Raw genomic sequence first — 24,125 nt, 5'->3', positions numbered from 1 at the left:
GGTATAGACCAATGGAACAGAACAGAGACCTCAGAAATAACACCACACATCCACAACCATCTAATTTTTGACAAACTTAACAAAAACAAGCAATGGGGAAAGGATTCCCTATTTAATAAATGGTGTTGGGAAAAATGGCTAGCCATATGCAGAAAACTGAAACTGGACCCCTTCCTTACACTTTATACAAAAATTAACTGAAGATGGATTAAAGAATTAAACATAAGACCTAAAACCATAAAAACCCTAAAAGAAAACCTAGGCAATACCATTCAGGACATAGGCATGGGCAAAGACTTCATGACTAAAACACCAAAAGCAATTGCAACAAAAGCCAAAATGGACAAATGGGATCTAATTAAACTAAAGAGCTTCTGCACAGCAAAAGAAACTATCACCAGAGTGAAGAGGCAACCTACAGAATAGGAAAACATTTTTGCAATCTATCCATCTGACAAAGGGCTAATATCCAGAATCTACAAAGAACTTAAACAAATTTACAAGAAAAAAACAACCCCATCAAAAAGTGGGTAAAGGATATAAACAGACACTTTTCAAAAGAAGACATTTATGTGGCCAACAAACATATGAAAAAAAGCTCATTATCACTGGTCATTAGAGAAATGCAGATCAAAACTACAAGGAGATACCATCTTGTGCCAGTTAGAATTACAATCATTAAAAAGTCAGGAAACAACGGATGCTGAAGAGGATGTGGAGAAATAGGAACGCTTTTACACTGCTGGTGGGAGTGTAAATTAGTTCAACCATTGTGGAAGACAGTGTGGCAATTCCTCAAGGATCTAGAACTAGAAATACCATTTGACCCAGAAATCCCATTACTGGGTATACACCCAAAGGAATATCAATCATTTGACTATAAAGACACATGCACACGTATGTTTATTGCAGCACTATTTACCATAGCAACGACTTGGAACCAACCCCAATGCCCATCAATCATAGACTGGATAAAGAAAATGTGGCACACATACACCATGGAATACTATGCAGTCATAAAAAAGGAGTTCATGTCCTTTGCAGGGACATAGATGAAGCTGGAAACCATCATTCTCAGCAAAATAACACAGGAACAGAAAACCAAACACCACATGTTGTCATTCATAAGTGGGAGCTGAATAATGAGAACATATGGGTACAGGGAGGGGAACATCACACACTTGGGGGATGAGGGGCCTGAGGAGGGATAGCATTAGGAGAAATACCTAATGCAGATGATGGGTTGATGGGTGCAGCAAACAACCATGGTACATGTATACTTATGTAACAAACCTGCATGCTCTGCACATGTACCCCAGAACTTAAAGTATAATTTAAAAAAAGAAAAAATATATAGGTAGAGATGATAAATAATATCAAAAACTGGGATTTACTGAGATGTACCTGTCAAATCACTCTGCATTGTTTTCCAACATGTAAATGAAACTAAAAATAGTCTCCAGTTTTTAATTAAAACATGAAATATCCACACATTTTGCTTTGAGAATAAATATGTTTTGAAAATAAAAAAATGGAAGAGTTGACAAGTATAGATTTTTAAAACTCTTTAAATGAAAACTTTATTTTACCACTTTAAAAATTAAAAAGCACTGTCACATCCATCATTTCAATCTAAAATGACCCTATGAGTTAGGCCTCGCAAGGATTTATATTATTGACATTTTATAGATTGAAAATTGAGAACCCCCCAAATTAAAGTAAATTGTCCAAATTCAAATAGCGGGAAAATGGTGTGATTAAGATTAGTCATAGCTTTAAACCTGTGGTTAATTGTCACGGAACCATAGTCTTCCCCTCCTTCCTCTACTTTTCTGGGAGATTATAAACATGATAGGATTATGGAAATTGGTTCTTAATTAAAATCTTGGAATAAATCCAGTTATGATAGAGATAAGATTTCAGATAAGCAACAATAACAAAAGATACGTATGAGCAACTAGTTACCCTGGAGGATGAACCAGGCCTTTTACTATTTCCTGGTTCTGTCTCTGGTGAATGTTCTCATTCAAAGAGAATCTGCCTTCATTTCACACAAATCATCCACAGCCTTTAGTTGTCTCTTGCCATCACCCCTTTCCTTCATATTAAGCCAAAGGCAAACTGCATAAAACAAAAGCCTGTTTTATTAAGTACCAGTACATGGATATGCTGGCACTTGTCTGCTAAGTTCTGATAGTGCTCTTCTTGGTCTCTTAAACAGAAGTTACAGTAACAGTGAGGAGCACCTGGAGAGGAAGGGAGAAGAGAAAGGACAAAAAAACCCAAAACAACCGTAGGTAAGGAAAGAGAGAAAGAGGAAGAGGGAAGGAAGAGAAGAGGGGAAGAGAGGCAAGTAAAGGAGAGAGAGGAGGATAAAATATTATCTATCCAAAGAAAAAAACACTGGACAGAGAGTCAGAACAGATTTTAAGGCCCGTGATCAATAGCTGATGATGCATGAATCCCTGAATACCTTTAAGTCTCACATTTCTCACCTGGAAGGTGTATTCAATCAGCTCTGCCTTTTCCTGGGTGTTGAAGAGCACAAGAGAGGTAAAGCACAAGATAGCACAAGAGAGGTAAAGATATTTGAAAACAGCATCGACATTACCACCTACAGTGAGTGGCTACTAAGATTAAATCATCGCTTTTTTTTTTTTTTTTTTTTTTTAACAAGGGAATTTGCTCAGACTCTGTCCAGGCTTTCCTTTGGAGTCAGCTTGCCATTATTTAGCAGCTGATTTTCCTTGCCTCCTACTCTTTTCTCTGACTGCTGCTGCCTTACCTTTGACCTTATAATGGTGACTTACTGCCTGAGAAGGGCCAAGTAAGTTAGAAGTAAAGATAACAATCAAATTAGTCTACTTAGTTCCATGTTAACAAAAGCTTTAATCTGGGGGAAAAAAAAATCAGAACTTGTTAACACCTCAAATCTATGAGGCACATTACAAAGCGCTTTCAAGTTATGTCATTAGAACCTAACAATAAGACTGTTAATGAAGCAGAATGATGATTCACGTCACCTTTTAATAGATGAACAAATAAAGTCACAGTTGTAAAACTGGGACTAGAACCCAGGATTCCTCTGCCAGTATTCTAATATGGATGATTGCTGAAACCCTGAGCAGTACGTAAACAACCATCACTTCCCCAGCTGCTGGTACAGGCTTCCCCACTCTAACCACAGGATGCAAATGTGGATAAGCTGCACAGGTTAATTAGGAAGCCTGGAATTACATCAGCCCCCAGTGGTAACAATTGGGTGCCTCGTGGGAAATATAATATTCCATGAAAAATTAAAGTTTCTTTGGTAAAACTAATGAAAGAAGGGAGATTCAGGGGGAGATTTTATGGGAATGATACAAATATGCAAATTTTTCATCTTTTGGAATGGAGGTTTAATGAATGCTAAGATGGCACATAAACCGGAAGCATATTATCTAAATAAATAACCATTAAAGTAACTAATAATGATCATTATAAGCAACTTGAAAGAATGATGTAGAAGTAGAAAAATAAGATGAAGGAATTGGGATGTTCTTGTAAATGGGAAGTTTACATCAGGGAGACTCCCTGTTTATACCAGGGAGTCAATGGATAATATTCAAGAAAGGTAAGACTAAGACTATTAAGTTACACTTACAATCACTAGTAGAAAGAGAAACCTATGATTACTCTGTTAGAAGAAAGCGTACTCAATGAAAAGCAAAGGAAATATAGACAACATGGTAATATATTTTAAAAAATTAATAATACAAAAATCAAAATGTTATAATTTAGACCATAACTGTCATATTAATATATGTAAATAGGTTAAGCTTACCTATTAAAAGAAAAAGGCCCCAAGTGGATCACAAAGTAAAATTCAATTATATGATGTATGCAAGTGCACATCAAAAACAGAGAGACTCAAAATGCTCAAAGTAAAACAGGCAAAGATATACCAAGAAAATTCAAATAAAAAGAACGTAAGGGTTGCAATATTTATCAGGAAAGGTATTAAAGTAATTAAACCCTATAATGAAAAGTATTACATCTAAAGATTCAACATCTATGAATATTTCTACAACAAAAAATACAATATCAACATTCATATAAAGTCACAAGAGTAAAATAAATCCACCACAGTAATAAAAAAAATTATCCTATCTCAATGTATGACAAATCAAGTAGCCATATATATAAACATTACATATATATAACTAAATGTAGCAATATAGATAACATTTATTACTAAATAGACAAAGATAGAGTATACCTAAATAACATAATGATAGTAGATCTTAGTACCACTTATGAAACTCTACATGTGTAACTCTATATATATGATATACTAATCTCACTACTACTTACTAACTCTATATGTAGAACTCTGTATGTATGATATACTAATTCCAAAAAGAGAGAAAGTAGTATAATAGTGATACACTAATTCCAAGGAGAGAGAAAGTAGAAAGCAGAGAGACCACATTTAAGAAATTGATTAAAAAATTGGTGATTTAAAGGTATACATATTTAGTAATTTCCAGAGAGTAGAAATAGTAAGAGAAGACATTTGCTGAACACAATGTAATAAAACTATAAATTAATAACAAAATTTTAAAGCATAAAAATTCAACTTTAAATAAAGTTACTTCAATCTATTCTCAGGTCAGAGAGAAAATGAACAAACAGTAATATTAGGATATGAAATGTAATAATAAAAACTATTATGTATCTGAAAAAGCCACATAAAGAAAATTTAATAGTCAGAAAGCTCACATATCTAACAAAAAGAGCCATAAATGAATTAAAATTTCAAGTGAATTTATTTACAAAATGCAAAATATATATACAAATATAGAATTAATACATAATACAGATAAATGTAGAAAATAATGAATGAGAACAAAAAGAATTCTATTATGAACAAGTAAACCCAAAAGAAATGGTACTTTAAAATCTATCAACCAACCATTAGCTAATAGAATCCACACACTTGGAAGAAAGTAATTCTCTGCAAAATAAACTTTTACTATTTCTTTAATTACCTATTTTAGGCTTTCTCAATTGAGTGGATATTTACAAACCTCTACAAAACTAAGTGATGTAATAATAAGACATAAATGACTGAAAGTTATCATAAAAGAAAGAAAAAAAATCAAACATGTCAGTGCTATCGAGAACATTGAGAAAGTTGTAGTGTTTATCTTCCTTTAAAAGCACCAGGTTCAGGCATTTTCATAGGTGAAACACACCACACTTCTACGTAACAAATAAAGCCATTTGTTTACCTAGTACAGTCAATAGAGAATAAAGAGAAAGTAGTTTTTAAGAAAATTATCTAACATTGAAACCAAACTTACAAGGACAGCCTGATTAAAAAAAACTATATGTCAATTAAACTTATGAATATTAATGCAAAAACCTATTAACACTTGCAATTAATATTTAATCACATATTAATATTCAATAGCACATTAATAATTATATACCAATTCCAGGTAGTATTCATACCTCGAACCTGCCAAAATGTTTCAATAATAAAAATGTGTGACCATTTTTAATTAAACCTAAGGAGAAAAGTAAATATATGATCATCTTCAAAGATGCAGCAACAACATTTGATAAAATTCAGTAACTAGGCATAGATTCCCCAGCAGACTGCTTTTCCTGAAAATAATAACTAGAAATTCTGCAGACACAACTGATAAGTGAATAAAACCCATTCTTCCACTCCCTACTTTGCCAAAAAAAATACAATAAAACTACCTGAAGACTTTGGAGTGTAAGTAGTCTCCACAATTTCAAGGAGGAATAAATCCCATAGTATTTTATATACCAGAAAAAAACAAGAAAATATGAACCACTCTCAAGAAAAGGGACAGTCAACAGAAGCAATCCTGAGATGACCAAGAGGTTGAAATTATCAGAAAGAACTTTAAAGCAATTATTTTAATTATGCTAACTTAGGTAAAAGAAACTATGCTCATAAACAATAAAAATATAAAATTTCTTAAGAAAATAAAACCTATACTAAAGAACTACATGGATATTTTAAAACAAAAAGCTATAACATTTGAAATAAAAAATACTGGATAGATTTAATAGGAGAATTAAATGACAAAGAAAAATTTCAGTGAACATGAAGACAGAGAAAAGAAAATTATCCAATTTGAAGATAAGTCAGAGAAAATAATGGGAAAAGACAGAGCTTCAGAGACTTGTGGGACAGTATCAGAAAGTTTAACATACATGTAATTTAAGTACCAGGAAAATAAATTGAAAGAAAAAAATAAATAAAAAGTAATAGTCCCAAACCTCTGAAACTTGTTGAAAGATAAATTTACAGATGTAAGAAGCTTAGATAATCTCAAACAAGATAAATACAAAAAGAAGCACATGAAAGTCAAATTTCTAAAACTAAAGATAAGGATAGAATGTGAAAGCAGTCAGAGAATATAAAGAGGAATAGCAGTTCAAATCATTGTGGACCTCTCATCAGAGATGGAAGCCAAATAACAGTGGGACAACATCTTGAAAGTGCTGAAAGAAAAAAGAAGTAATAATATCAAGTCAAATTCTATAACTAGAGTAAATATTCCTCAAGAATTAAGACTAGTTTTCAGAAAGAAAAACTAAGAGAATGTATCACCAGTAGATTATACTAAAAGAAATGCTAAAATTGTAATTTTTCATGTATAGGAAAAATGACTTTAAAGGGAAACGAATCTTACGGAAGAAATGAAGAATATCATACATGTTAACATCTAAGTAAATATAAAAGACTATTTTATCTAAATTTCTTTGAAATACTTATGATTTATTAAAGCACAAGTTATAACATTATCTTGCAGGTCTTGGATTAAAAGCATGAGCCAACTGTGTGATTTCTACAACAAACACACTTTAAATACAAAGACATGAATAGGTAGAAAGTAAATGGATAAAAAAAAAATGCTATGTGTATTACTCCCTTTTTATACTGTTACGAAGAAATACCCAAGACTAGGTAATTTATAAAGAAAAAAGTTTAATGGACTCATGGTTCTAAGTGGCTGGGGAGGTCTTACAATCATAGCGGAAGGTGAAGGAGGAGCAAAGGGACATCTTACATGGTGGCAAGCAAGAGAGCATGTGCAGAGGAACTGCCCTTTATAAAACCATCAGATAGATTGAGATTTATTCACTACCATGGGAACAATATGGGAAAAATCTACCCCCATGATTCTATTACCTCTCATCGGGTCCCTCCCACAACATGGGGATTATGGGAGCTACAATTCAAGATGAGATTTGGGTGAGGACACGGCCAAATCATATCACTATGCAAACTGGAAGTGCAAAAATGACACAGTGCTTATAATAAGATCAGATTTTAAAATAAACTTTATAGCATAAAATTTTGCCAGAGGTAAAGAAGAACACTTCATAATGAAAAAAAGGCTCAATTCACCAGAAAGACACCAATCACAAATGTGCATGCACCTAATAGACTCAAAATATGTGAGGCAAAAGTTAACAAAATTGAAAAGAAAACCAGAAAATTCCACAGTGATAGATTTTTGCACTCCATTCAGTAACTCTTAAAAAACTACACAAAAAATCAGTAAAAATACATATAATCCAAACAGCATTATCGAACACAGTATCCCAATTGATATTTGTAGAAAACTACAAGTAAAATCCAAGTGCACATGACAAATTCACAAAGATACATCATAATGCACTTCATAAAACGAATCTCAAAGTATCAGTAAGGAATGAAATTAAAGACAGTATGCTCTCTATATTAGAATTAAGTAGAATTAAGATATCTATAAAAACCTGAAGTATTTGGAAATTAGCCAAAACAACGTATAATGTATCCATGGATCAAGAGAAAAATCACAAGACAAATTTAAAAATATCTCTAAATGATAATAGAAGCACAACATATCAAAAGCTCTGGGATGCAGCAAAAGTAGTACTTAAAAGGAAATTTATAGCTGTAAATGTTCATATTAGGAAAGTTTAAAATCAATAACCTTGGTTGTACTTTAAGCAGTTAAAAAAAGAAAAAGAAAAGTAAACCCAAAGTAGAAGAAAAGAAATAATAAAGAAAAGAGTAGAAATGGGCTGGGCGCAGTGGCTCACACCTGTACTTCCAGCACTTTGGGAGGCTGAGGTGGGTGGATCACCTGAGGTTGACAGTTCAAGACCAGCCTGACCAACATGGAGAAACCCCGCCTCTACTAAAAATACACAAAATTAGCTGGGTGTGGTGGTGCATGCCTGTAATCCCAGTTACTTGGGAGGCTGAGGCAGGAGAATCGCTTGAACTCAGGAGGTGGAGGTTGCGGTGAGCCGAGATCACGCCACTGCACTCCAGCTTGGGCAACAAGAGTGAAACTCTGCCTCAAAAAAAGTAAAAAATAAAAGAGCAGAAATCAACTAATTAGTAATTAGCAAAACAATAGTAAAAATTAACCAAGCGAAAAGTATGTTCTTGTTAAAAACCAACAGAATTGGTATGATCATCAACAGAAAAGAGAAAAGAGGGAAGACACGGATCACTGATATGGTTTGGATCTGTGTCCCCACCAATTCTCATCTTGAATTGTAATCCCCAATAGGAAGACGATTGGATCATGGGGGCATATTTCTCAGGAATGGCTTAATGCCATCCTCTTGGTACTCTCCTCATGACAGTGAGTGAGTTCTTGTAAGACCTGGTCATTTAAAAGTGTGTAGCATCTCCCCACTTTCTCTCTGACTCCTGCTCCTACCACGTGAGATGCCTTGTTCCCCTTTTCTTTCTGCCATGACAGGAAGTTTCCTGAGGCCTCTCTAGAAACAGAAGCTTCTGTAGAGCCTGCAGAACCCTGCGCCAATTAAACTCTTTTTTTCCTTCTTCCTTTTTTGAGATGGAGTCTCATCTCTGTCACCCAGGCTTGAGAGCAGTGGCTCAATCTCGGCTCACTGCAACCTCCGCCTCCCAGGTTCAAGCAATTCTCCTGTCTTGGCCTTCCAAGTAGCTGGGATTACAGGCATGTGCCACCATGCCTGGCTAACTTTTTTTATTTTTAGTAGAAATGGGGTTTCACCATGTTGGCTAGGCTGGTCTCAAACTCCTGACCTCAAGTGATCCACCCACCTTGGCCTCCCAGAGTGCTGGGATTACAGGCATGAGCCATTGCACACGCAAACCTCTTTTTTAAATAAATTACCCAGTCTCAGATATTTCTTTATAGCAATGAGAGAACAGAATAATACAGAAAATTGGTAGCAGGAATAGGGATTACTATAAAGATATCTAAATATATGGAAGCAACTTTGAAACTAGGTAGCAGGCAGAGGTTGAAAGAGTTTAGAGGGTTCAGAAGAAGACAGGAGGATGAGGAAAAGTTTGTAACTTTCTAGAGACTGGCTGAATGGTAATCACCAAAATGCTGATAGTGGTATGTACAGTGAAAGCCAGGCTGATGAAGTCTCAGATGTAAATGAGAAACTTATTTGGAACCAGAGCAAAGGTCACTTTCGTTATGTCTTAGCAAAGAAGTTGGCTGCACTGTGCCTCTGCCCTAGGTATCTGTGGAACTTTCAACTTGAGAGTGATGATTTAGGATTATCTACTGGAAGAAATTTCTAAGCATCAACACATTCAAGATGTGGCCTGGCTGCTTCTAAGAACCTATTCTCATACACATGAGCAAAGAAATGACTTAAAATTGGACTCATATTTAAAAAGGAAACAGCATGAAAGTTGGAAAATTTGAAGCCTGGCCATATGGTAGAAAGGAAAAAAAAAAAAGAAAGTACATTTTCAGGGGAAGAATTCAGGTAGGCTGCAGAAGTTTGCATAAATAGAAAGGAGCAAGCGCTCATAGCCAGGACAATGGGGAAAACACCTCACAGACATTTTAGAGGCCTCCCTGGGAGGCCCTCCCATCACAGGTCCTGAGGCCTAGGAGGACTAAATCCCCAGTGTTAGAAATGGGGCCTAATGGGAGGTGATTGGATTATGGGGGCAGATTTAGCAGGAATGGGTACCATCCTCTTTGTACTGTCCTCACTATAGTGAGATCTGGTTGCTTAAAAGTATGTAGCGCCTTCCCCTTTCTCTTGCTCCTGCTCCCACTATGCAAGATGCCTCACTCCCCCTTTGTCTTCTGCCGTGATTGGAAATTTCCTGAGGCCTCCACAGAAGCAGAAGCCACTATGCTTCCTGTATAGCCTGCAGAACTATAAGCCAATTAAACTTATTTTCTTTATAAATCACCTGGTCTCTTAAAGAGTTCTTTATAGCAACGAGAGAACAGACAAATAAAAGCACCAATATCAGGAAAGGAGGAAGATATCACTAAATATCTTATGGACATTAAAGGGATTAGAAGGAAATAATATAACAACTTTATGCCTTCAGATGCAACAACTTAAATAAACAACAAATTCCTTTAAAAATATAATTTATCAAAATTAATATGAAATAAAAAAATTAGTCCTCTTAGGCCTCAGGACCTGTGGTGGGAGGGCCTCCCAAGGAGAAAAAATTATGAGAAATACAATACTTATAAAATAAATTGACTTTATTATAAGAATTTCCCACCAAGAAATGATCAAACCAAGATTTCCCTTATTAACTCTATCAGACAGTCAATGAAAAGATAACTCCACTTATCTACAAAATATTTTAGAAAATAAAAGAGGAGGGAACATTTTCCAACTTGTTTTATGATGGCAGCATAGCCAAAATATGAAAACCTAGCAAAAACATTTTAAAAAATGAAAATAAAAGACTAATACCCTTCATGAATACAGGCACAAAAATTATCCATAAAATATTAGCAAACTAAATCCAGCAATGCATAAAAAGAATAACATGTCACAACCAAATGTGTTTATCTTAGGAATGAAAAGCTGACTTAATATTTGAAAATCTTAATAGAAATAAGACTTTCAAAAATTAGGCAAGCTGATGAAAAAATAAATAGGCATAAATAAATATGCAAATTCTAAAAAGCAAGATTAATAAATAGGGAGTAACTCAACCAGATATTGATACATAATATAAGGTTATAATAATTAAAACCATTTTGAGCTTTAAGAAACACAAATGGAATCGAATAGAGAATCCAGGTATAGAAACTCACAGAGAAAAGTACTACATTATAAAATAATAAATATAAAATATTAAATATATGATATTGAGAAATCTAGCCTGTCATCTGGATAAAAATTAAAGTTGATTGCATACTTCCTTCTTTACTCAAGGCAAATTTTAGATGAAATATAAGTCCATTGTTAAAAGTAAAATAAAATTACTAGACAAAAACTTGGAAATTTACTTTATAATTATAGTATGGAGAAAGCTTTTCTCAAAAAGACATAAATTTAGAAGCCTTGAAAGAATGAGAAATTTGACACCTGTATTAGTTTGTTTCACACTGCTGATAGAGACATATCCCAAACTGGGAACAAAAAGAGGTTTAACTGGACTGACAGTTCCACATGGCTGGGGAGGTCTCAGAATCATGGGAGGAGGGGAAAGGCACTTCTTACATGGTAGTGGAAAGAGAAAATGAGCAAGAAGCAAAAGCAGAAACCCCTGATAAACTCATCACACCCCCATGTTACTGAGCTTACAGGAATGATCCCAAGAGACATTTTATAAGAAGAGCGACTACCCATTTTGGTTCTATCCACTGAGCTTTTACAGAATAATTTCAATTCCCAGAGGCATTCCACTTTTTAGCTACCTCTTTGGAATGTTCTTCCCCTTTGGTTCTCCTTCTTTGGCTAACTCCTACCCAATATTAAATATTGGCTCAAGTGTTTCTTCTGAAAGTTTTCTCTGATTATCTGACACACAAATTAGGTCGAGTGCACACATGTGCCCACAGCTCTTTCTTACTTACATTTAGCCATTTATTTGTCATGTCCTCATACTAAAATGCAAATTTACTGATATGGTTTGGCTGTGTCCCCACCAAAACGTCAGCTTGAATTGTATCTCCCAGAATTCACATGTGTTGTGGGAGGGAACCAGGGGGAGGTAATTGAATCATGAGGGTCGGTTTTTCCCATGCCAGTCTCGTGATAGTGAATAAGTCTCATGAGACTTGATGAGTTTAACAGAGGTTTCCGCTTTTCCTTCTTCATTTTCTCTTGCCGTGGCCATGTAAGAAGAGCCTTTGCCCTCCCGCCATGATTTTGAGGCCTCCCCAGGCATGTGGAACTGTCAGTTCAATTAAACCTTTTTTTGTTCCCAGTTTGGGGTATGTCTTTATTGGCAGCGTGAAAACGAACTAATATATTTACTTAAAGTTATATCCCTGGAGGCTGACATACAGTAGGAACTCTAGTTTGATGATTTCAACTTTCGTGATTTCACTATCCTCCCTTGGGTTCTCCCAGCTTACAGTGCCAAACTGAATTTTCAGGTTGTTTTCCCTGCATGTCCATCCCTGCTGCACCACTTCTTCAGGTCTAAGATATATACTCACTTGTCCAGGGACATTCCAGGGAAGGTAAAGTTGCCCAGGCAGATGCGATAGACAGCACTCAGAGGAATCCGCTGCAGCTGCACACAACTGAGCATGATGAAGTCGTATTTGCAGATCAAGAGAGTCTTGTCCGTGACCAGCAGAATTCTCTCCTGCTCATTGTTCCAGTGGTCTATCCTATAGGAATCGTCACAGCAAATAAAAATTGACGACATAGCCTGAGTGAAAAACAATGATAGTCACATCTCTCCTAGCACAGAAAACAGTGATGTTTGATCAACTTAGAAGAGAGAGGGACTGAGAAATACCTAATACCACATCACTACCCTACTCGGTCTGGTCCCACGACTAATGAAGGAGGAAATGTGGAAGATGATGGAGAACTATTTTATCATCCCAGAGCTCAAAGATGGTTGATTATCCACGATGGAATCCATTAGGGGAATACTCAGTGCGTGCACAACTGACTCATCCTTCCCCACATCTTCCCAGTTCTCTAGGAAACTTCAAGGAGTACATCTTCCCTCATGGACACCAAAAATACCTCTCTGTTCTAGCTGAATCCGTACCACAAATTTACTCACCATGAACTAGCCTACGCTAATTTCCAAAGGTTGCATTGCTGACTGGAAGTACGTTGGAGACTTGAACACAGGTCCGCTGTCTTCCAAGTTATCTCATTCCTATTTGCAGCTCATCCTACCATATCCTTGTGGTAGAAATGCGAAACAAGTGCAGTGAGATTTTTATGAATCAGAGTAAAGTAGATAAGGAGATAAACTAGATATGTGTTTACTGAATTAATTGGCCTCATATGTGAGAGCCTTCCAGGACACACATGGAACATTCTGACTGAGAGTTCAGAATTTCTCCAACAGAGAGAACAGAAAGAAAAAATCAATAGCTTCTTGTTAAAAGAGAGTGAACATGGTTCGTAATTCCCCCAGACCGACAGCGCTTTTGCTGGCTGCTTACTATAGCCTTTAGGATACAGCACTTCGAGACGTATACTAGAATTGTTTTAGTACATGTTTTGTTTTTCCCTAAAAAACTGAAAAGGTAGATTGATTACCAATTCTTGTCTGAATCCTCACCACACAGAATCAATCTAATATGTAAATGGTATGGGCACCCCTTTCCCACCATTCTCCACACAGTAACCACAGTGCAATTCTTAACATACAAACTAAATGATGTCACTCCTTGTTCACTTTATTAAGTAGCATCCCCTTGAGTTTAGGTTCATAACATGGACTACACGCCTGTATAATCCGGCCCCTACTCAGGGTCATCTCAGAGTAGGCTGAAAACACTCATTGTTCAAGTCATAGTTCAAATGTCTCATTCAAAGAGGATTTCCTAAACTCTGTATAAACTTGGCCTCATTGTATTTCCTCAAAGCAGACATCTTTTCCTCCTTGTGGCATTTATCACAGTTTGTAAGAAGAAATGAAGTATAAAATGCTTAGCAATGGGTACCATGTGGACACTGACCAATCAGAATATACACCACAATACTGAAAATAAGGAGATGCTAATAAGTACAAGCTGAGTAGCCTGAGTATCAACCCTGTGTGTGTGTATGCGTGTGTGTATGTGTGTGTTCCATGAAGACAGAGACTGTGTCTGTTGGGCTATTCACTCCATCTCCATCAGTCAAATAGCCTGCACTAAATACATATCTATTGAGTGGATAAATAAGTTCCAGTTATCATCATTTTGGAAGCCTTTTGGTAGTGTGAGGATGGAGGTGGAAATCTGCAGCTTTATCACCTACTAACTCTGAAAATTGGACTTTTAACCTTTCTATGGCTCAGGTTCCATGTCTGTGAAGTGAAGACAATACTAGTACTCACATCATCCATTTGGGGAGAAGATTAAAAGAAATGATTCTCTGTTAGGGCTTTATAAATTAGCTGTTACTATTGCTGGAAGGCACCTGTGTCACTAAGTGACTTGGGTAACCCAATTATGTGTCACTACACAGTGTAGTCTAATGACAGATAGGTAAGATGAAGTTAGGAGTTGAATCAATAGGAGGACATACAGGAGAAGATACAAAGGACACAAAAAGGGAGACAGAAGTGAAAGAAAGAAGGAGAAGCAGAAAAAGGAAGAAAAGAAGAATGAGGTCATTAATTGAGGTCCTAGTATATGCCTGCCATTATATATTGATAAGTATTAGTTCTATATCTTACCACAACCCTTTGAGGTAGGTTATGGCCAAAAACACTGAGCTAGATTACCATAGTAAAGTTAGTGGTATTGTGAGAGGAGATGGCATAAAGTTTAAGAGAGCTGGTTTAAGTCTTGGTTCTACAGTTTCCATCCAGTGGATACTCACCTCCATACAGTGATACTCACCTCCTCCTCCTCCGCTTTGAGAGAAAGAGGAAATTCTTGAGAGTCTGCTTGACATTCTCAGTCTTAGTCAGAAAGAGATGAAGCCTAAAATTTCTTATCAGATATCTACATAAACTTCCCTAAATAGATTGCATCTACTTAGCAGTAAGTTATAAGCTGCTGCCTAATAAACCAGACATGTTTTAGTCTAAAAAAACTTCAGCTTTTGGTTGAATGGTTTTACTGAAAATGTCAGCACTCCATAATGAGATGTATTTTAAAAGGTAAAGGATTAGAAAAAAAGGAGGATTCTTTTTAGGAATACAGAGTGCTCTGCTCTGACACAAACTCTGCATAATTTACATGTCAGAAATATCTAAATTCAAGTAAACACACAGGCTTATAAATAGTTTGGGGCTACCATCTCAAGTTCCTGGGTTGTATATTTATTTATTTAGACATCAATCACAATTTTTCCCCTAAGAACTCATGGAGAAACATTAAATTGCATATTCCAAATATTAATAGCATTGAGCTTTAAGTGGCGATAACAACAAATATAGGAATAGGAATAAAAATATACTGCGCTTGTACAGCTTAGAGAGGTTTACAAGGTCCTTGAATATCAGCATTGTCCTTTAATCTTCACAAGAACCCTTTGGTCTACATATTATTACCCTTTTTTTGAAGACAAAGAAACTAAGGTCTACAGACCCTTAAAATGACTCGTTCAATGCTTTGCACCCAACAAACGGTGGTGCAGGGAGCTGACACAGGTACTGAGACAGCATATCCAAGCATAGTGTTTGCCTTCTCCTCAGTACTACCTACATTTAAAAAGCCGACCCTTCAGTGTGGTGTGGAAACATGGTAAAACCAATATCCTCAAGACATACCATTCCTGGAATTGTTCCTTCTAGCAAACTTCTTCAAAACAACAATCAAGACTGTCTTTTTCCACCCTTATCCTCCTTCAGTGTTCCTAGCTTGGGGAAGAACCCTTCCTCCATCCAGTTCTTCCAGCCAGAGACCTGGAAGTCATTCGGATTCACCATATTTCCTCACATTCCATGCCAAGTCCTACAAATTTTACTCCTAAGGTAAAGATGTCAACGCCACCCACCTCTCTCCATCTTCTGCTTCACCATTCTAATTCAGTCTTTCATCGTCTCCCGCCTAGATGATTGCAATCATTCTCGCACTAGGCTTGGGTTACTAGTCATCGAAACCTGATTCCCTTACATATACTCCTGCTCCCTTCCAATCCCTTCACTCTACTGCAGTGAGGGGATTCTTTGGAATAAAAAAGCAAATCTCAATCTCATCTTTACTGCCCTACCCTGGTTTAAAACACTTCAACAGTTCTTGCTCTTCTGAGAAATGACGGAAACCCTTAACTTGGTCTAAAAGTTTCTGCAGGGCCAAGCTCTAACTACTTCTTCAATTCCCTCTCAGGCCAAGTCTCTCCACTCCATTTCCTTTATCTTCTTTCAGATCCTTGTATTCACCATGCCCCCTCCAACTTAAAGGCCTTCATACATGCTGTTCCCTCTGCAGGCAATGTTGCTCATGATCTCCATCTAGTTAACTCTGATAGAGCTGAGCTCCATTACCCTTTACTCCAGCAAACCTTCTCCAACCTCTGTGGCTACTTCTCTTCTTTCTGATATACACTTTCAGACCACGCATATATCCCCCCTATGGTACTTATCTTGGATGCTATTTTATAGTTATTTCTATGATTACAGAATTCATGTCTGTCTCCTCTCCTATACTGTAAACTCTGAAAATACAAAGTCAGTTCTTAGCCTTGTGTCTCCAAGGTTGTGGTATCCAAAACATACTTCTGAAATGAATTACTAAAAAAACAAGCTATCCTTGCACTGCACAACCTATATGCCTTGGTTCATTCTGTTTGGGGAACCCGACTTTCAGGTTTATACATTGAAATAGTACCCCACGAAATGACATATTTTCTGTCAATAAACAATCAGTAACATTGGGGAAATGTTCACGCCAAAATAGTGAGAAAGAGCAGGATATAGAACGTTACCTGTGGTATCCTTGCAATTTTGTATCAACAACAAAATCATCCACATATCAAAATGGTAACAGTGATTATTTGTGAGTGGTGGAATTTCAGGTGACTTCTATTACTTCTTATGCTTTTATTTGCCAGAGTTTAGTTTTTCTGACCACACACAAATTAAATGTTTTGATATGAGAGGAGAGGTATTTTTTAAATAAATTACCCATCCTTAGGTTTTCAGCTTAAATGCTATCTATTCCGTGGAGCCTTACCCTTACCTCCACTACCCGCAAGTGACTAATATCTTTCCTCCCTTTAAATATGCACAAGGCCAGGTGTGGTGGCTCAGGCCTATAATCTCAACACTTTGGGAGGTCGAGGTGGGAGGCTCACTTGAGCCCAGGAGTCTGAGCTCAGCCTAGGTAACATAGGGGGACCTTGTCTCTACTAAAAATAAAATAAATAAAAAGGTTAGCTGGGTGTATTGGTCCACGGCTGTAGTCCCAGCTACCCGGGAGGCCGAGGTGGGAGGATCACTTCAGTCCTGGAGTTCGAGGTTGCAGCGAGCTATTATAGCACCACTGCACTCCAGCCTGGGGTACAAAATGAGACCCTGTCTCATTCAATCAATCAATCAATCAATCAATCTGCACATGCCTCTATCAGTGCTTCAGTTGTGGCCCTAATCAGTTTTCTTTATATTACAGTGCTTTCTATCCTACCCATTTCTCCCCCCAAGCGTATTAAATGGATGCCCCTCTAGTGAAGAATCAGTGCTTTATTTTTCTCTGTGTCTGCTCACTGTGCTCAGCAAAGAGTCCAAGAGACAGCAGGGGCTCAACAAATGAGCAGGTCACAGAACGAAAAATATAGAACCTGGAGATCCATTCCCTCTGTCGTGAGAGCCCATCTTCCCTGGTGAAGGAGTCTGCATCTCATCTAGTTGCCACTTTTCCTCAGCACCATTATCACTTCCCCAATTGAGGAGAAGGCGCCTAGGCTCTCCCCCAGATAAAAAAGGCACCTGAGAGCTCCGTGAGTCTTCAGTTTCCTGGGATGACAAGTTTCACCAGCAGAGGGCAACAGTGAACTAGGAATCACAGGCTGGACCCATCCCGAGAGCTTCCAGTGTCCACACCCAGTTACTCAAATCATCACAGATGCCCTCCCAGTGGCCCCAGCCCCACACCCAGCAATACTTTCAGTTGCTCTTTTAAGGCTGTGTCAAATTATTTTGTGGTTTGGAAATAATTTCCTTTCAAGAAAGATTTTCTTTTAATATTATTCTCTCTCTCTCCCTCTCTCTTGCACACACACACACACACATCCACACAGACACACATACACACACACACACACTCAGTAGAGGCATCTTCCTTGATATTAAATAGTTACTATTGCTGATTTACAAATCAACCTTCATGCACCTTCAAACCTCTTAGCCCAGCCCTTAAAAAGATAGTATCTTGGCTAACCAAAAACTGAACCATTCAATCATTCATTCCACACATATTCCCTGATCACCCACTGAGTTCAGGCCCTGAAGAGGATCCAATTTTGTTTTGTTCTTCAAAAACACACAGATGAAAAATGCATGGCATTAAAGCAAAGCAATGTCTCTCCCTCTGAGTTAAGTGGAGTCTTGGAAAACCTTTAGCTAAATAATCCACATATTCACATATTTTTCTTTCAGTCATTTGGTTACTCTTTCCCTGGGTCTTTCCAATTTGCTTAAAATAGAGGGCTCTCAAAGTACACACAGGACACTAATAGAAGCCCAATTGTCACCAACCTTCCTTGTTCCCAGGTTTCCTGACTTGTCTCCCTGGAGTTCACTTTTTCCCCGACTATCCCATGCAGCCAGTCACATACCAGGCTCTGTACTAATTACCAGGAACAGAGAGAATATCATACCACTATTAAGGAATATACAATCCTCGGAGATGTGAAGGGTAAATATGTAAGGAAGAGTAGTGTGGTGTAATGAGGCTTGACAATGGCAACCCAAGCCCACAGAAGCTGAACTCAGGTCTCCAGATTCCCAGCCTCTTGCCCATAGGGTTTGCTGCTCCAAGCATCTATTCAATGCCCTTGCAGAAGGTTCTCTTATCAACTTCATTTCATGCTGTTTGGTCAAAATCTCAGGGTTGGAAAAGCACAAGTAGCAAAGTACGAATGATTCTTTGAAATGTTCACAAGGAAAGGACTCAGGAGTATTTATTCATTTTGTTAACACTTCTTTAAGCTGCACTTAATATAAGACAGATAGAGTGCCCCCATAAAAAACAGGTAGGAAAGACCTGGAAACACTGATTTATGTGTCCCCTAAAAGCTACTTTTTCTCTTTAGTAAGGAAAATCCTACCATGAGTTCCATCATATTGTTGCAGTTGATTACAGAAAAAAAAAAGTGGCCATTTTTTTTTCTTTATAAAACAAAGGGCTTTGTAAGTTCTAAAAATTCTATAAAAGTCGCAAACATTAAGTTTTAGTTGAAAGAGATACACACCCAAACACACACACATACACACACACACACCAGGTTTGACGCTTCTGAAATTTGCATGTACTGAGGAATAATTCTGCCATGAATTTTTCTTAGATTATAACAACAGAAGCCTCCATCTATTGAGGGTCTTCTATGGATCAGGTATTGTGCTAGTAGCTATGTACATATCATCTCTTTTAATCTTCACCAACAATCCTGATAAATACAGATGAGTGCAAGATTCCTGAGCAGTGACGGGCTTTCTATCACACAGGTTTGGGGTCGGAAATGCAGCTCTGCCACTTACTAGCTGTACAATCTTGTAAAAGTTACTTATCCATTCTAAGATTTGGTTTTCACATCTCCAACATGAAGATAATAATAGTATATTCCTCGTAGGACTGTTGTTAGGATAAAAGAGATATGACATAAGGAGAATTTAATGCAATACAAAGCACACAAAAATATTCAAATATTGTTGGTTATTAATATGATGGTGATAATGAGGAAGATTCTTCTACATCCCTTAAACACTTTGTATATTTATTGAATAACAAATGAGTTAGTGAGGGGATGAGTGAAGTAAATCTACTTAAAGAGAAGTCCTCAAGCCTATAATAGTTTTCAGACATACAAAATATTTTCATTTTAATTTCCTAAAAAAAATAAAAGAGAAGTCATTAATTCCACGTATATGTGTGTGCATATATATATATATATATATATGTTTTATAGGTGTGTGTGTGTGTATGAGAGAGAGAGAAAGAAAAAGAGAAAGGTTTCTGTCTGTCGGTTTTTCTGGTATAACTAGTTGTATTTTTGTTATACTGCAAGTTACTGCAAGTTATACTTAAGTTACTCTGACTTAAAATATAGACCATGCATTATATGTAAAGTTACCTTTGCAGGCAGCTGTTGCAGAACACCTTATAAGTCAGAACCTGGAACGGTTGGAAAAGAGATCCAAATGGAAACTCATGAGAGTACCGGTTGAAGGAGTTATGCTACGTTCATTTAGATACCCTGACCAGAGAAGCCAGTGAAGGAGGCAAATATGAGCCTCCATCAGAAGACACAGGGCAGCAGCTCAGGATTATATTAATAGCTGAAAAGTGAAGTTACTGATTTGCGATTGAACTTCTCACTGTGTGGCATAAAGAAGGCATTTCTTTAGAAAACCAATACCAAGTAATCAGGCCAGAAGTAATCCCCCTACTGATCCAATAAATATTAATTAATCCACTGTTGCACTCCAGGCACCAAAGGTAAAATGGTGAACAAAACAATCCCCTCTGGTGCTTACATTCTAGGAGGGGACACAGACAAAAGGAAACAGACAAGTCAGCACAGAGACCTGGAGAAAAAGGAAATAGGAGAATACCCGGGAGAGTAGTATTCCAGGTAAAGTGAAATACTACTGCAAAGTCCTTGAGATGGGATCCATGGAGGTCCATGAGACAGCAAGGAAGCCAGCACGACTGAAGCAAGAGAGCAAAGAGAATGGAGGGAGATTGGAGCAGCAGCCAGATCACATGCATGGACACAACATATTTTTTTGCAATTTATGACTATTTTTCATATGAAATGATTATGACCCCCCATTTACAGATGGAACAACCAAGCCTGAATAAAGTGACATGGATGAAGTGACAGAGCCAAGGCCGGAATCCAGCTGACTCTCATCCCAGGCTACATACGTTCTATCAAGACGCTTTTCCCACTTGTTTTCCTTACAGGACCAGGCAATTTTGCTCTCTCTACTGCACTACCATCAGTAAGAGGATATTTTAAATGCTACACAAAAGAAAAGAATCTGGACACACGCCCATCCTTCTCTCTTTCCCACAAAACCGCTGAATAGCTCAGGTACTCTACAGCACACCAGGAGCTAGCAAGAGGCCCCCCTGACCAGCCTTCTCCTCCTCCGAATTCACTTGAGGGGATTCACTTGATCAGAAGCCAAGGAAGCTGGCAGGAGAACAAGACCTCATTCTAAGGAGGCTGCAAGGAGGGAAGAACAGAGGGACAAGATAGAACAAATGTACACATCTTGCCACCTCCATTGTCTTATTATTTTAAGCAGGAGAGAGATCTGCCTACTGTACTATGTTCGTTACAGCTTGTATGGTAGAGGGGACACAGCCCAGATCAGGCAAACCCAAGATGAGGCAATATGCTGTAAAAATACTCTGAGGAATCCCACGGAAGCCCAGCCACTGCACAGCTGGGCTTCCTGGCACCCGGAAAGACACAAGGAGCAAAAGCTACTCTCTCAAGAGTAGTCTCTGTCATGCTTCCTGTGTCTCTCTATACACCTCATGTTTCTCTTGACTGGTGTATGCCTTCTACTACCATAAATATTCATTCCTCTTTACTTCCTTCTTGCCTGTGGCCTTTAATTGTTTCCTTAGTCCTGACTGTACATGAATTTTCAGATCTGCTCTCAAAACTAACTGTGGTATCTCTGTATCTCTCAGTTCAGATTCCCAAGATAGATAATTTTGTTCATCCAGATCATTTCTTTAAGCTCTCCCTTTGGGTCACAGGCTGTCTAATGACTTAACCTCTCTTTGTCCAGTCAGCTATGGCCAAAGGCTGAAGTTCCACCACAGAAAATAGGAACTGCCTTCCAGTTAAGAGCAGTTTATTCTTTTTAAGAATTGTTTTAGCTATTCTTTTTTTGGTCCTTCTACACACATTTTAAAATAAATGTGTCTATACCTACAAAAATATCTTGCTTAGATTTTGATAGGAATTGCGTTTGATTTGTATTTCAAATTCGAAGATAACTGACATCTTTACTATGTTGAGTCTTCCAATCTACAAACCCAGTATGCCTCTTCATTTATTTGGATCTTCTGTGATTTCTTTTATCAGCATTCTGTAGTTTTCAGTATACAAGTCCTATACATATTTGTGTGATTTGTACTTAAGTAATTCTTCTTTATTTTGCATGATTACAAATGTTATAGCATTTTTAATTTCAGCTTTGACTTCTTTATTGCTAGTATATAAAAATATAACTGATTTATGGTGCTGATCTTATATTCTGAAAATTTGCTGAAATAATTTATTAGTTCTGGAAGGTTTTTTTGGTAGACTCTTTATAATTTTCTAAGTAGATTATCATGTCATATACAAATAGAGATAGTTAATATTTTTCCTTTCTGATTTGTATGCACTTTATTTTATTTTATTTTTGCCTTATTGTGCTGGCAAATACTTCCAGTATTACATTGAATTACTACAGTATTCAATGTAATAAGAATGAATACTCTTTCTTTGTTCCAAATTGTAGGGGGGAACCATTAGACATTTCCCAACAGCATGATGTTACCTATAGATTTTATGCAAATTTTTCTATTAAATAGAGGAAAGTTTTCCTCCTTTTTGGTTTTATCATGAGTGGGTGCTGAGTTTTGTCAAATACTTTCTCTACATCCTTTGATATGATATGATTTACCTGCTTTGACCTGTTAATATGGTTGATTATACTGATTGATTTTCCAAATTGAACCTGCCTTGCATGCCTAGAATATACTCACTTTTTACACCAATTTTTTTTTAAAATACTGTGTTATATTTGCTATTATTTTAAGAATTTTTGCATCCATAGTCATGAGGAATACTGATCCTATAGTTTTATTTTTGTACTCTTTTGGTATCAGGTTATAGCGGCTTCACAGAATAAGCTGGGAGTATTTCCTTCTGCTTTATTTTCTGGAAAAAAAAACGTAAATTAATGTTCATTCTTCTGTAAATATTTCATGGAATTCTGAGCCTAAAATTTTCCTTTAGAGGAATTGTTGTTGTTGTTGTTGTTGTTGAGACGGAGTCTCGCTCTGTTGCCCAGGCTGGAGTGCAGTGGCCGGATCTCTGCTCACTGCAAGCTCCGCCTCCCGGGTTCACGCCATTCTCTTGCCTCAGTCTCCCAAGTAGCTGGGACTACAGGCGCCCGCCACCACGCCCGGCTAATTTTTTGTATTTTAGTAGAGACGGGGTTTCACCGTGTTGTCCAGGCTGGTTGCGAACTCCTGAGCTCTGGCAATCTGCCCGCCTCGGCCTCTCAAAGTGCTGGGATTATAGGCATGAACCACTGCGCCTGGCCTGGAAATCTTTAATTATAAATTAAATTTTAGAGCCGGGGTCTCTCTGGCACCCTGGCTGGAGACCAGTGGCGTGACCATAGTTTTACAGTTTTTTATTTATTGTTTATTTTTCTACAAATCACACACAAAAAAGTTCACTGAAATCAACATTTGAAAGAACGCTGATGTGTTACAACTTTACATTGATTGCATTTTTTAAGTCACAGTGTAAGAGTGTGTAGTAACAACTTGTATCAAAACAGCAGATACAGAAGCTTCTCTCTGCTTCTTCACAGTGAGGGCTACAATTGAGTCAATCTCAAGGCAAGAGGCAAAAAACTGACAGCTCCAAAGCACCCAGCGTGACTTTTGAGAAAAGAAAAATTCAGTTCAGGGGCTAAAACTGCCCACACTGAGCAAAGCCCTGTGCCAGGGACAGAAGAGCAGCTGCCGCCGCCCTCCCTGTACAGCAGTCCTGCTTCCTCCTGCTTCCTCCTCCAGGAACTCTGGTGGGAAAGGCGGGGGAGATGCTCACCAGTTACCCTGCTATGGAACTGAGGCCTGAGACCAGGACAGGGCTACAGACAAGCCCAAACTCCTGGGCTCAGGCGATCCTCCTGCCTTAGCCTCGTGAGTAGCTGGGACCACAGGCATGAACCACTGTGCGCCTGGCTAATTTTTTTTTTTTTTTTTTTTGTCAGCCCTGCTAGATGC

General features: G+C 37.5%; 1 protein-coding gene across 1 annotated transcript in view; it reads right to left on the bottom strand.

Annotated features, from left to right (window-relative positions):
• The window catches only part of TPRG1 (tumor protein p63 regulated 1), a 143,298-nt gene that overhangs the window by 65,104 nt on the left and 54,069 nt on the right, over positions 1–24,125 (bottom strand). The window contains exon 4 of the mRNA XM_011961603.1: positions 12,465–12,641. Within this exon, the coding sequence (XP_011816993.1) occupies positions 12,465–12,641 (177 nt within the window). The remainder of the gene's footprint in view (positions 1–12,464; positions 12,642–24,125) is intronic.

This window comes from Colobus angolensis, unplaced genomic scaffold (assembly GCF_000951035.1).
Source record: "Colobus angolensis palliatus isolate OR3802 unplaced genomic scaffold, Cang.pa_1.0 Scaffold56, whole genome shotgun sequence".
Lineage (NCBI taxonomy): Eukaryota > Metazoa > Chordata > Mammalia > Primates > Cercopithecidae > Colobus > Colobus angolensis.
The sequence above is the reverse complement of the archived record's forward strand: the minus strand, read 5'-3'. Positions and strand labels throughout refer to the sequence as shown.